Source organism: Carettochelys insculpta, chromosome 2 (assembly GCF_033958435.1).
Source record: "Carettochelys insculpta isolate YL-2023 chromosome 2, ASM3395843v1, whole genome shotgun sequence".
NCBI lineage: Eukaryota > Metazoa > Chordata > Testudines > Carettochelyidae > Carettochelys > Carettochelys insculpta.
Window position 1 is genome coordinate 160,607,050 of NC_134138.1, and position 12,830 is coordinate 160,619,879.

The following is a 12,830-nucleotide window of genomic DNA, read 5'->3' on the forward strand; positions in this document are numbered from 1 at the left end:
GCAGTGGCAATGCACGGAGCTCCTGTCTGAAGTAGGTGGGGTTGGTGGTTTGGTGCTGAGAGGGGTTAAGCCTGGAGATGGGGGTCAGGTGTGGGGCTATTTTGTGTTCACCCCACCCCGCGGAACATATAAAAAAATTGCCATGTGGCCCCTGATGAAAAAAGGTTGGCCGCCCTTGGTGTTTATGTAGTCTCTTTGGGCCAGTCCAAACCTTTCCAACTACTGTGAAGAGAAAGAGGCAAGGTAAAGCTCCTGTAGATGTACAATTTGCCACTGAACAAGACTATAATTTTAGTTGCTAGTTAAAGTTATTATGCCAAGGGGATGCACAGCTACATCCTGGCATATTTATACTATTCTGCAGCAGTTTTTGACACCTCACCATGTAAGAGAATTAAAGCTTTGTTTGGTTTGTTATCTGAGGGCTTGGCAGAACTCAATTTTTTCATGTTTTGTTGGAATATCTGTGTTCAGTTTTGCAGATTTTTATCAATTTAAATTGTTACAATTGCATGACATTAAGGGGTTTGAGCACTTCTTTAGATTTTATCCATTCAAGCTCTCACAGTTGTGGGAAATTATAAGACAGTCAGGCAACACTTATTTAATGACATACCATGAGATTTAGAAAATTAATTGCTAAAACACCAACTGTCAATATCACATATAAAAATTCAAAAGAAAAAGTCCTTAACTCTTTCTCTAATGAGTTAAACAGCCTTTTTTTTTAATTTTCCTAGCTGTACATTTTGATTATTACAGATGGAAAAAGTTTTTCGTTAGTTTATGTCCAGTGAAACTGATGTTCACTGGCTTTCACCAAGAAAAATTTAATCCTTGCAAGCCTTATTATATGTACACAGGAGTCCCTTGTTGCTACTTGGGTGCATACTATCTCTATAATGACTGAATCTGAACATCTTGAAATATGGGCATTTGCCTCCACTAGAGAAGGCGAAGAGCCAGATGTGCAGCTTGAATTAGCAGCTGAGTTCCTAGACTTTGGTTTCAGCAAGTATTGGAGTTTCCAAGCCTGATTCTCCTTTCATGTGCTTAGATGTAAATCAAGAACAATTCAGCTGAAGCAAGGGAGTTATACAAGGATAAAATCAATGTGAATTAAAGGAGAACCAAGCCTCTGGTTCCTATATTTGGATATTGCTCATAAATAGTTGTCGTGGTTACCAGGCAAGCTGTACTTTAGATGCCTTTTGGTCTCTCTGATGTACGCCCCTCAAGTGGCACATTGTGCTACCTTTACCTCATCTGGCAGGAACTACACATTCCTTCCCCTCTTAGACTGACCAGCAGACCAGAGAATGGCAGGGTCCCCTTGGCTCCTGCCTCTGCTAGGTCCACAAGGTCACTCTGAGGGTTAGTAAATGCTGGTGCAATTTACTCCCAGGCTTGTTCCCAATACCGTTTCATCCTATACATTTGGTCCTTAACGGCATGCAGGAGGGAGCAGCTGCCTCTCTTCTTCCCCTCCCTGTCTTTTCCCTTTCCTTCTGCAGCTCCCACCCTTGTTTCCTTCCCCTAAGGCCTTTACACAGCCCCAGGCTAATTAGGTGGCAGCTGTCTCTGCTTCCCCAATTAGGGCCAGGTTACCTTCAGCCAGCTCTAATTTACTGCCCTAAATGGGAGCTGATGTGACAGAGGGCTCAATCAGCCACTCTTTGCCCGGCAGCCTGTCAAAACCAACCCTGTTATCCCAACAGGCCCAAATGAGTTCTGCTCCTGTACAACCTTTGCTCTGGGAACCTGTGACAGTGGCCGATTAGAGAGACTCTCAAAGAGCTGCTTCCAAACAAGCTCTATTTATTCATTCACCCAAAGGTACACAGATTCGCAGAAAAGAGTAAAAACAAGAAAAGCCGATATTCATACTAGGGTTATCATATTTGACCTTTCTAAAAAGAGGACACTCCTGAGAGGAAGTGTATCTGTATCAGTGTCTACCAACTATATATACTATAACACATTAATACAGCCTGAATTGGTAGATACTGACACAGATACACCCCCTTTCAGGGGTGTCCCCTTTTTTATATGGTAACCCGATATTTACCTTTGTCTGACTCTCAGCCTTTCTTTGCCACCTTTGTAAAATTCTGTTCTGCTCATTTTCCTCCATTTCAAGGCTGGAGGAAACTGACTGCCCCCTGCAGCATGCTCTCTGTTTCTCCTTGCGTCCCTGTCAGGAAAGGGATCCACTCCCTGGGTGATGCATGGCAATGCACCCAACTCTCTTCCTTTTGTATGCCTGAGGTCCTTTAATGGTTTAGTGCCCAGTTTGACCCTGAGCTTGGGAAGAGCAAAGCTTGGTGCTGAAGCTTGGTTGCAGCCAGGATGGGGCACTCCCCAGTTCATTGTGTCCACTCAAGAACTATTGGTATTCTCATAGACTGGACCTTACATTTGCACTTGCTTTGCTTCCTGTTTGTTTCTGTGCTCCTCCCCCTCCCCTGCAGCCCCAACAACTCTCTTTGCAGTCTGACAGGCTACCACCAACCAGGTAAGATGAGGTGCATATATTTGTATTTGGGAATAAAGGCACCCTTAACTCCCTCATTCTCCACAGTAGCTACTTATTCTAGTCAATAAAGCTGCTGTCATTTTTAAAAATACTCACACACAATTCAGGCTTGCAAATTATCTTGAAAAATGTAACAGCACAGGCACCCAATCTGCATACCCATACGCTATCTTGGTGATAGATAACAGTATAACAATTTATTTGTATGCACATGCAATTGCCCAAGGTAGACTCAAACCTGGGACCTCTGTATTATACACTTACCATCTATGGCCAGTTTGAGATCAGTCAGCGTCGTTCGAACTCTTGATATGACATTCTGCATACGGTCAATTTCCTGACGCAGAAATATGTTTAGGGGTTGAATTCCACCAAGTTTTTGAAGCTTGGCCTTCACCTAAATAGAGATTAGAAAACACCATAACTGTTATACCTATAGTGTTACGTACATGTCCACTTGGAAAAGCGCAAAGTAAAAATACCATATAATGTATGGGAGAAGTACCTTAGGAAACATATATTTCTAAAATATATTAGCTGCATTTTCTCTCCACTTTTGCACCTGTAGAATGGAAATGGCAGACAGCCTGCCTTTACAGGAAGTGGGAAAACAGAAAATAAGATACACAAACATTTGGGGAGTTTTTATTTAAAATCCCCTAACTCAATCAGGATGCTAAGTCAAAGTGACTGCATTAAATGTCTATATTAAAACCACTGTGAGCTTTTCAGATATTACTGAATCTTTCAGACTGCACCATTGTGGAGAACTTTTTAAACATTCCAGACAGGTAAGACAAAAACTCTTAGAGAAATTTAATAGATTTTTCTTCTGTTAAGGGTAGAGTTTTCACAAGTGCTTAACTGATGTAGGCACTTTTGAAAAATTGAACTTAGGGCCCTCAGTTACTCAGGCACCTTTGAAAATATTACACTAAATAAAAAAATCCACCCTGTGAAAACTTATTCCAGCAGTGAGGCATACATAAAATATTGTACCTAATGCTGTAGGATAGAGATTATGGCAGCACTTATAGAAGCTACCGCAGCTTTGCTTCTCATTGTCTTATACGGCCATTCAAACTCAGGACAATAAAATCACTTTGTTGCAAATTCATGTGTTTTGTTTATATAGCTCTGCACTGTAAAAAACAATGTCCTTCTATTTGGTTTCTCCTTTTGTACACATCCTTCCCTCTATTGAACCTAATGTCCTTCTAAAGGAGGCTTGTTTGGACTTGACTCCCTGTAAAAGTTATGCCGTTCCTCTGACAGTGGGATTGTTGTGGAGGGACTTTGGGTGTTCCTAGGTACCAAAGTGAAGTCACAAACTCATATAGGTACCTGACCATTCAATTACCAGAAAAGGTCCAGAAAAATGACTTTCCACTCCTAATTTGGTGACATATTCTGAGAGAACATTACTATTACATAAGATGGTAGCTAGGCAGACCCAGTAAATTAATCTGGTTTTTTTCCAACAGAATAAGACAGAAGGTGAATAACATCAAACATCAGCCTAATGCAGTCAATGCTATTTTGCTAAAGCCAGAAGTCCATTAAATGCTCATTTGTGCTACTCTTGAAAGACACAAGAAGTTCTGCAAACATGGAGAAGTTAAGGCAGAGTAAGCTAAGAAGTGAATTCAAAGCACACTAGTTTTACCATACTAAGGGCTTGTTTACAGCTATGAAAACAATATCTGTGCTAATGGGAGGGCTTCTCTAATTGATGTAGATAATCTATTTACTCAGCCACCAGGAGAAGGCGGCTGAGTCTGTGGAAAAATTTTCCCATTGACTTAGCACTGTTTGCATAGGCCTTTAGTTTGGTTTAAGTGCATCATTCATGGATATGGATTTTCACATCCCTGAATGCCATAGCACTGGAAGGGACATCAAGAGGTGCTCCAGTCCAGTCTCCTGCACACACGGCAGGACCAAGTGTTATCTACACAAGCAGCTCTCAAACTGTAGGCTGGGACCACAACGTGGGTTACAACCTCATTTCAATGGGCTGACTTAGAGCTGCTGGGGTCCAGGGCTGAAGCCCAAGCTTCATCACACAGGACCAAGGGCTTCAGCTTCCTTGGTCATCAGGGCTCAGCTTACAGGCCCCCTACCTGGGGCAATGGGGCTTGGGCTCCCCCCGCCATCCAGGGGGAGCTCGGTTAGGTTTCAGTCCATCTGTGGGGTTCATGTCATAGTTTTTGTTCTCAGAAGGGGGTCATGGTGCAATGAAGTTTGAGACCCATGGCTGAAACCATCCCTGACACATGTTTCTCTAACCTGTTCTTTAAATTCTCCAGTGATGGAACTTCTACAACCTTCCAAAGCAATTTACATAGTTATAACCCAGATACAGTTATATCAACTTAACCTTCTAGCCTAGACTAGTCTTCACGTCCCAGCTGGACATTCACATTCTCTCAGACCACTTAGCTTAGTATACGTTAAAGTGTGATAAGTTAAGGAGAAAAAGGTGCCCTTAGTGCGCAGTATCCGCTTACACACAGTAATACTGTGATAACTTGGCCTATAAATTTACCCTAATTGTAAGCTTGATTGTGAAAAGTATATGAAAGCTCATAAAATGTTACTACAACCTAAAATAACTAATGTTAATAGAAAGTAAATTAAGTTGCTTTGAGTAATGAATTTTGTAATCAGGTGCTAAAGACCTAGACAAAGTACATTAGCCCGAACAAAAAGGCTGTGTTAATATAATTCAAGGCCTGTGTAAAAATCAAGCTAGGTTAAAAAAAAAAAAAGAAAAAAGAAAGATTGGAAGTTAATAAACCAGAACTGGTATGTTGGAGATTAGGTCTAACTGGTAAAAAGAAAGAAAAGGGGATGGACTATCCCCCCCGCCACTCCTGTTTTGGGTCCTTAAAGAGAAAAACTTTGGAAGAAAGGAAAAACTTAGGAAAAAAACAGGCTACTTCCATGGGCTTCACTATCATGGCTGCCACCACCATCGGTTCCTGAACCCTGGTCTGGGTGACAAAGCGGGGGGACCATGGGGGTCATGTTCCCCCTCCAGCAGCATTGGTGGAAGGAGCAAAGGGCAAGCCAGCAGCTGGGAGAGGGGCACTAGAAGGGAGCCTGGTGCCCACAGCTGGGGGAGCGGCAGGCCCAGTCCTGTGCTCACAGTCAGGAAGCAGAGCAAGGTGGAGCCATGTCGCTCTGCTTCCCCCACCTCTGCTGGTAAATGCAGGGCAGCTGGCCCCCTGCTGCTGCTGGAGCCAGCCCCCCAGTCCCACTAGTCCCCCCGGCCAGTTCAGATGGGGTAAGAGGGGAAGGGAAAGGAGGAAGGATGAGGAAGAGGCGAGGCAAGGGTGGGAAGGGGTAGGGAAAGGCAGAGCGTGGTTGTCCTGGCCCTTCTTTGGGCTGTGGGGGGCTTGATGTGGCCGGTCGACCTCTGAGTCTCCCCTCCCCATTCACCTGGGCTCTGGGCCTTGTTTGCCCTAATCCTGAGGGATGCTAGTCCAGTCTGGGCCAGAGGGAAAGTTCCAGCTGACAATGCCACCCCTTCTAGCTTCAGCTGAATCCCATAAACTGAGATTAAATGAGATCAGTCTTCTACAATTGCAGCAGCAACAACAGCTCCAGCACACTTCAGCTAGTGTCTCTTTCCCCAAAAGCCAATTATTACCATCCCTAATACCATCTAAAAGGCTGTCATGCACAGCATCTATTCTTCTTTTAAAACTCCAGTTACAGTGAAAGGGAAGAAAGTATCTTGTTAAAATTAAAGTCTTAATTAAATACCTTATATTTCAAATAACTTTACTGTTTTTCCTCCTTTTTCTGAATTGTGAATGCTTGGTTAAAAGAATGTTTAATGGTGTGTTTGCTATGATACTAAGCAAGCTGGGGTTTCTAGATACCAACCCCCGAGCCTTCTGTAACATTGTTATTGTGCTATTGGACAATAAAACTGGGTTATTGTAACATATGGCTTATTGGTTCCATTTAAATTAATACAACAGTAGCTAGTACACTTGAAATTCGCCCGTTAGGTTTCTCCAGACCAACTTCTCCATGTATACAAGCCCTAAGGGTGAATGCTACTGTAATGATATCATGTTATATCTAGCAACATTCCTCTTTAAAAAGGAAAAGTGCAGCACTTCAGTGATGATACTTGATTAGATACGTGGGTAAATGCCTCCACAGCCTCCACTTTTTTAGTTTCATCTTTGGGCCCTTGAAAATACCCTTTTTAACTTTGTCTCATTTTCTCCTTGGGGGATAACTGCCAGTGAGGATATTCATTTATTTTAATCATATGCACATATGATTTTATAGAAAAGCTTTCCAAGGAGTAGGTGCCCACAGATTACACCCATGCTTTCAAGTCTGACAGCTCATTCTACAGAATGAGTCAATGTCCTTTCTTTCTCTTTCTTTCTTTCTTTCTCACGAAAAACAGCTAGTACTAGAGCATTTAAAAGTACAGCTGAGAGAATAGTTCTCTGTGGATAATTTATTTTGTGAATAATGCCCTCTCTTCTGTTCACAAAAGATTTTCAAACAGCCTTTGACTTTTTAATAATTTCACAGGAAATTTCTCCTTTTGCCCAAAACAGCCAAAAGAACAACCATTTGTTCCAATCAGTGTTTTGAGTCAGTATCCCAAAGAAAAAGTGTAATACATGCTAGATTAAGAAGAGAACTTCAAATATGAGGCACCATAGACAGTCTGACCTATTAATTGTGACCTTTAAAAACAAAAGAAAATAGTATTAATTTTAGTTTACAAATCACTTTTTCCCTACTCTCAGAAAATAAAAAATCATCATATTAGCAAATTGCAACAAAGCATTTTCTTCAATGATGGGAACAAACCTAGACAGGTTCACTCCAAAGGGTAGTTTTGGCATGTGACTCTAAAAAGAGAGGCTTAAAATAAGAGTGTTTCCTGCACCACAATGATAGTGATGCTAACATACCATACAGACCAATTCCCAGGGCTTGGGAATACTAAGAAACACACTTTTTTAAAATATGCAAACATTTGTAATATTCCATAATAGCAGTGAGATATATCAGTGCAGGAACTATACTGTACTACTTCTTCCATAGCTGCATTCACAGCACTCAGCCTTGCGCATCAAGTACACCACCACACGAGGCTTTGAATTAACGACATAATTCACAACCCACCATGTCTTTGTTGTTGCTGAGATGAGACTCAAATCGTGAGCTCCTACGAGTTTTGCTAATTACAGCACAGTTCTGCTCTTGAAATCTTATTGTTAATTACATGATGAAGCTCCTGAATTTTGAGCCGCAATTGACAATTTTGCATTAGAATCTGTATCAACCAACAAGATCATTCATTTCCCGATCACTGTTCTAGAAGTAGATTAAGACACCAGTCCAAATGGGAGAATGGAAACCTAGAGACAGGACCCATTAGTCAAAAGATCCCAATCTGAGATGAAACACACTAATTATAAAAAGCCCAGATGTCAAGGCTGATTCTCACTCTAACACTCTGAGTACAGAAGGTGTGAGGCTGCAAGAGACCTTAAAAATACCTTGTCTCTATAGGTGTCTGCTTAAACGCTTCCTAAGGTCACAGATTCCCTAACCCTGGAAAATAGCTGCCACCGCCATATGAGAAAACACCCCTTTAAAACCCAGGAAGACACATTTGGGATATCTCCCTGTGGGGTAACCCCAAGCTCTTAACCCCCTCTTAGGAGAAAACTTCAAAACAAAGAGGAAGAAATTAAGCTGTAAGCCGATAGTTGACCTTTCAGTCTTAGGCATTCATAAACACAGACTCTTCTCTAGGACACAGGAATCAAATCATTGCCTTAAAAAAAGGTGATTTATTAGCTACATAAAAGTAAGTGTATAAATAAAGTGATAAATCATAGTTGGTTGCTAGGTGTTACAGAGCAACTTAAAAGAGGTAGATAAAAGCACAGAGAATTACTTCTCTGTGATTCAATCTAAAAGTTAGTGTACAGAGGCACACATCAGCTAGCCTGTGAAGTCCTCCACCAAACCCAAAATAAAAAACAATCTGATCACGTCTGACTAAACATTTCCTTTCTACTTATATATCTATATGCCCATATCTCTTTGTAGCCTGAATATTTACCAAATTCCTTAAGCCCTGCTAGACTTAAACATTTTTCTCTCTCTCTCCTCTGAGCACGCACAAAAAAAAGACTCCTCAGAAGGTAACCACTTCAATTCAAAAACTCCCTCTCTTTCTATTGGCTCATCTGGCTGCTTGCCAACAGAGAACCCACTCTCTCTGGGTTTAACCCTTTACAGGCATTCATTCATGACAGGAGTATAAAGAGAGCAGCAGTGAATCCATAAATTACCTTTCACCTAAAACAACAAAACCAGCACCTTGTATTTCTGTGGAAGGTCCTGACTGAATAACAGTCAGCCATGCTGGACCCAGAGTAATTGGTGAGCAAAACTATTTTAACCAAAGACTGTGCTTACTAGTTCCTGATAGTTAAGTTTTTAGACTTTTAGATGCATGTTTTCATTTTTATTTGCTTGTAACTATCTGGCCGTGTCTACACGTGCCCCAAACTTCGAAATGGCCATGCAAATGGCCATTTCGAAGTTTACTAATGAAGCGCTGAAATGCATATTCAGTGTTTCATTAGCATGCGGGCGGCAGCGGCACTTTGAAATTGACGCAGATTGCCGGCGCGCGTCTCGTCCAGACGGGGCTCCATGAGCTGATGGGAATAAGGGGACTTCGAAGTAGGTGGGGTCCTTTCGAAAAGGAGCGCCCTCGGGACGAGACGCGCGCCGGCAATCCGCGTCAATTTCGAAGTGCCGCTGCCACCCACATGCTAATGAAACGCTGAATATGCATTTCAGTGCTTCATTAGTAAACTTCGAAATGGCCATTTGCATGGCCATTTTGAAGTTTGGGGCACGTGTAGACGTAGCCTCTGTGATGTTATTAGATTGTAAAATGAACATATAAATCATGGTTGCAACAACTATTATATGGTTGCAACAAATCTTGTACAAAGTGTGCCAAATGAGGTATCTATAGAAAGCTTATGATTTGCTGGTTCTGTTTGTATTTTTTGTATGCACGTATCATTTTTGTATGTGAAGGTATAAGTATGGTTATGTACTTGTATTTTAAATATCTGCTTCTGGGAGATATCAACAGGAGGTTTGGTCAGACTATTGTTAAAGGACTACTAATCATGTGGCTAGACATACTGACAGACAGTACGCCTTGGGAAGTGCAAATCCACATCTGATTAACTTTTCCGTGAACATTCAGACCAGCATGGCAGCAATGGCTCCCACCGTCAAAGAACTAAGTCATGCATAGATTCCCGCCACATGGCTGAGGATATATAAAGGGCCCTGGAAGTCCCTCCATTTTATTTTCAGTCCAGCTTCTTGCCTCTGAAGGATCTGTGCTGTGAACAGAGGCTCTGAAAAAAGGACTGACAACCTACTCAATGTGGATGGATCTCAGAGACTTGACTTAAACCAGTCTAAGCTATAAATTGTCTAAGTTATACATTGACCTGGGAATGTGGCTGGTTATTTAGGAGCAGAAGAATCTTTTTATTTGGTGAGACTGTTTTCATAAGCACTCATCTGTCTAACGAACGGTAGGAGAACTGAAGTCTCTGAGGAAATTGCTTCTGTGGCTTCTTGCAAGCCAGGATAGTGAACCAAAGTTCTCTTTGTGACTGGTTTGGTGTGCTTTATAATGGAGGACTTGAAGTCACCCTGAATTAACATTCTCAGCAATGTCCCCAGAACCTCTTTGTTATACCATCTCTACCTTTATTTTTTTTACATGATATCATTTAACTTATGTCCTATCGTAACTGCTGGTGCTCCACAGGGGTGGCCAGGATGATGGGTGGCCACATGGCAGCTGTTTTCCAAGGAAGCCAGAGTGGTGGGTGCTGCCTGCCAGCAGCTGCTTTTTGGGGCAGTCACTCTCCCCCTGGCCCCTGTGGTCATGCTTGAGTATAACTGTCCCTACCATCACACTCCTCCCTTCCATTTGATATGAAACAAGCATATTCCAGGCACATCCTGTTATCCTGGCACAACCAAACCCTGACCTTGGTTTTGGTTAAAAGAAGAGGATGCTGCACACCTAATTTGGGAGCCCTAGCTCTTACTGAATGGTGGAGAACCGTTTTTGGGTCAGGGATCACTCACCCACAGAAAAATCAGTCAGAGGGAGGCACACACAAGTGAGAAGCCTCCCTACCTCCCAAAAAGTCCTCACTGACCTGGCCTCCAAGAGAAGAGAGGGAAAAACCCTCACAGATGTATCCCCAAAATGAGAAGCAGAAGCAAGATATTCATCTCATTACCCTTAAGATTTACCCCAGAGCCTGTGGGATCAGGGCTAGTAGATTTTGTGAAGCTCCCCAGGCTAGGGTAAGGCCAAAAAGGGGTACAGAGCATGGGACTGGGCTGCCTGGGACCAGTCTGGGGTGGGGATGTGGGTCCTAGTAAGGATGTAGGGTGCAGGAGTGATCTGGGGGTGAGAGGTCTGTACAGGAGGTTGGGTACAGGAGTGGGCAGGGTGTAGGGGTATAGGAGGGAGAGAGAATACAACAGGGGGCAGGGGTGGGGAGTCTGGAAAGGGGGTGCAGGATCAGGGTGGCGGTGAGGTTACTGGGCTGGAAAGAAGGTGCAAGAGAAGACAAGGGATGTGAGGTTCGGGTCTGGAACGGCGTTCAGGAACAGGCTAAGGGTGGAGTGGGAGAGGAAGAGTGCAGGGGCAGGGTGGTAGTGCAGGCAGGGTCTTAGCAGAAGGGGAACACAGGCACCTCTCTGGTGATCTCACTGGTGGAGAACCACAGGTAGATCCATCAGGCTCTGCACGCTGAAGGGAAGTGCCTGCTGGTGGAACTGCCCACCTCCTCCTTTCCTCCTCCACCACTCACCATGCTGACTGAGCTTTCAGCTTAGTACAAGAGACTACACTGTGCCATAACTCATGCACACTTTGTGGTTTCTGCTTTCATTTTATTACTCAGTTAGATGTTTGCCTCTTTCCCAACTAGAAAGTGAGAGTCTTTGGGAACCTGGTAACACAAGTGAGTAGAAAGAAACACCATTATATCCAGGTGTTGGTGCTAAACTCTGTTGCTTCTTCATTGACAGCACATCTAGAATCTGTCCCTCCCTGTCTATTTCCACTGCCAGAGTTCTTGGCCGTGTCTTAACCAACACAATCTTCTCCCTGATCTTCCTGAAACACACTTCTCCTCTTTACAGACTATCCAAACTGTCATCTCCAGGCTCTTCTTCCTTGCTTGCTGCTCTTCATGTTCCTCCACTCACACTCCATGCTCTTCCTCAATCATTTAAAACTCTTCTAGATTTTTAAAGCTCTGAAGAGCTCTACCCAGTTTTTACCTCACAGTTAGCCACCTGTCTCTCTGGCAAGTATATTTGGTAAGAGATCCTGCTTTTGCTTACTACGTAATAAGCCATCCATATCTACAACACTACATACAAAACTTATTGCAATAAAATAAAATAGTAATGACATTAATACCACCAATTTTTTTATTCAAACCCAAATGCCAGACATACCACCACTTCTAGACAGCATGCCGTGTCATTGTTTAAATCATACGTCACTGCACAATAGCTCTTCATATGTAACTTTTTGACATATTAGATTATAAACCAGAACGCTTGTTCTTTTAATAAAATATGTTACTTCATTAATTATTTAAAGTGCATGTGAAGTAAAACAAAAAAGTTGCACAGAGAAGTATTTCCACAAGTGGCATATATAAATAACTCATACATATTTATGCAGCAGTGTCTTGCTGTATATATTTGTACCTCATGAGGGTTGTAGTCTGGTGGCAACTTCTCCAGCATGTCAGCAGCAAGACGTTCCACCACCGTTTCTCTGGTTTCTCCTCCGCCACTGCCGCTGTCTTTAGGCTGAATGTTAACTATTGTGCCTAAGGTCTCATGAGCCATATTGGTCTGATAAGTTATGTCTGCATTTGGGTGAAGTCCAAATACCTGATTATAAAAAAATACAATCAGAAAAATTAAGAAATATGTTTTGAAAATAGAGCACTCTTGCTAATATAGTCTATTGATTTTTAAAGATTGTATCAGTTAATAGTCTACGCCAGGGGTTCCGAACACAGGAGGGATAGCTCAGTGGTTTAAGCATTGGCTCCCTAAACCCAGGGTTGTAAGCTCAGTCCGTGAGGGGGCCATTTAGGAACCTGGGGCAAATGCCTTTTTAAAAAAAAAAGGGGGGGGGGTGCTTGGTCTT

General features: G+C 42.6%; 1 protein-coding gene across 1 annotated transcript in view; it reads right to left on the minus strand.

Annotated features, from left to right (window-relative positions):
- LOC142009614 (dynein axonemal heavy chain 5-like) overlaps nt 1–12,830 on the minus strand; it is a 254,663-nt gene that overhangs the window by 17,232 nt on the left and 224,601 nt on the right. Inside the window, exons 72-73 of the mRNA XM_074987917.1 lie at nt 12,380–12,568; nt 2,801–2,933 (exon numbers count right to left, since the gene is read on the minus strand). Of these exons, the coding sequence (XP_074844018.1) occupies nt 2,801–2,933; nt 12,380–12,568 (322 nt within the window). The remainder of the gene's footprint in view (nt 1–2,800; nt 2,934–12,379; nt 12,569–12,830) is intronic.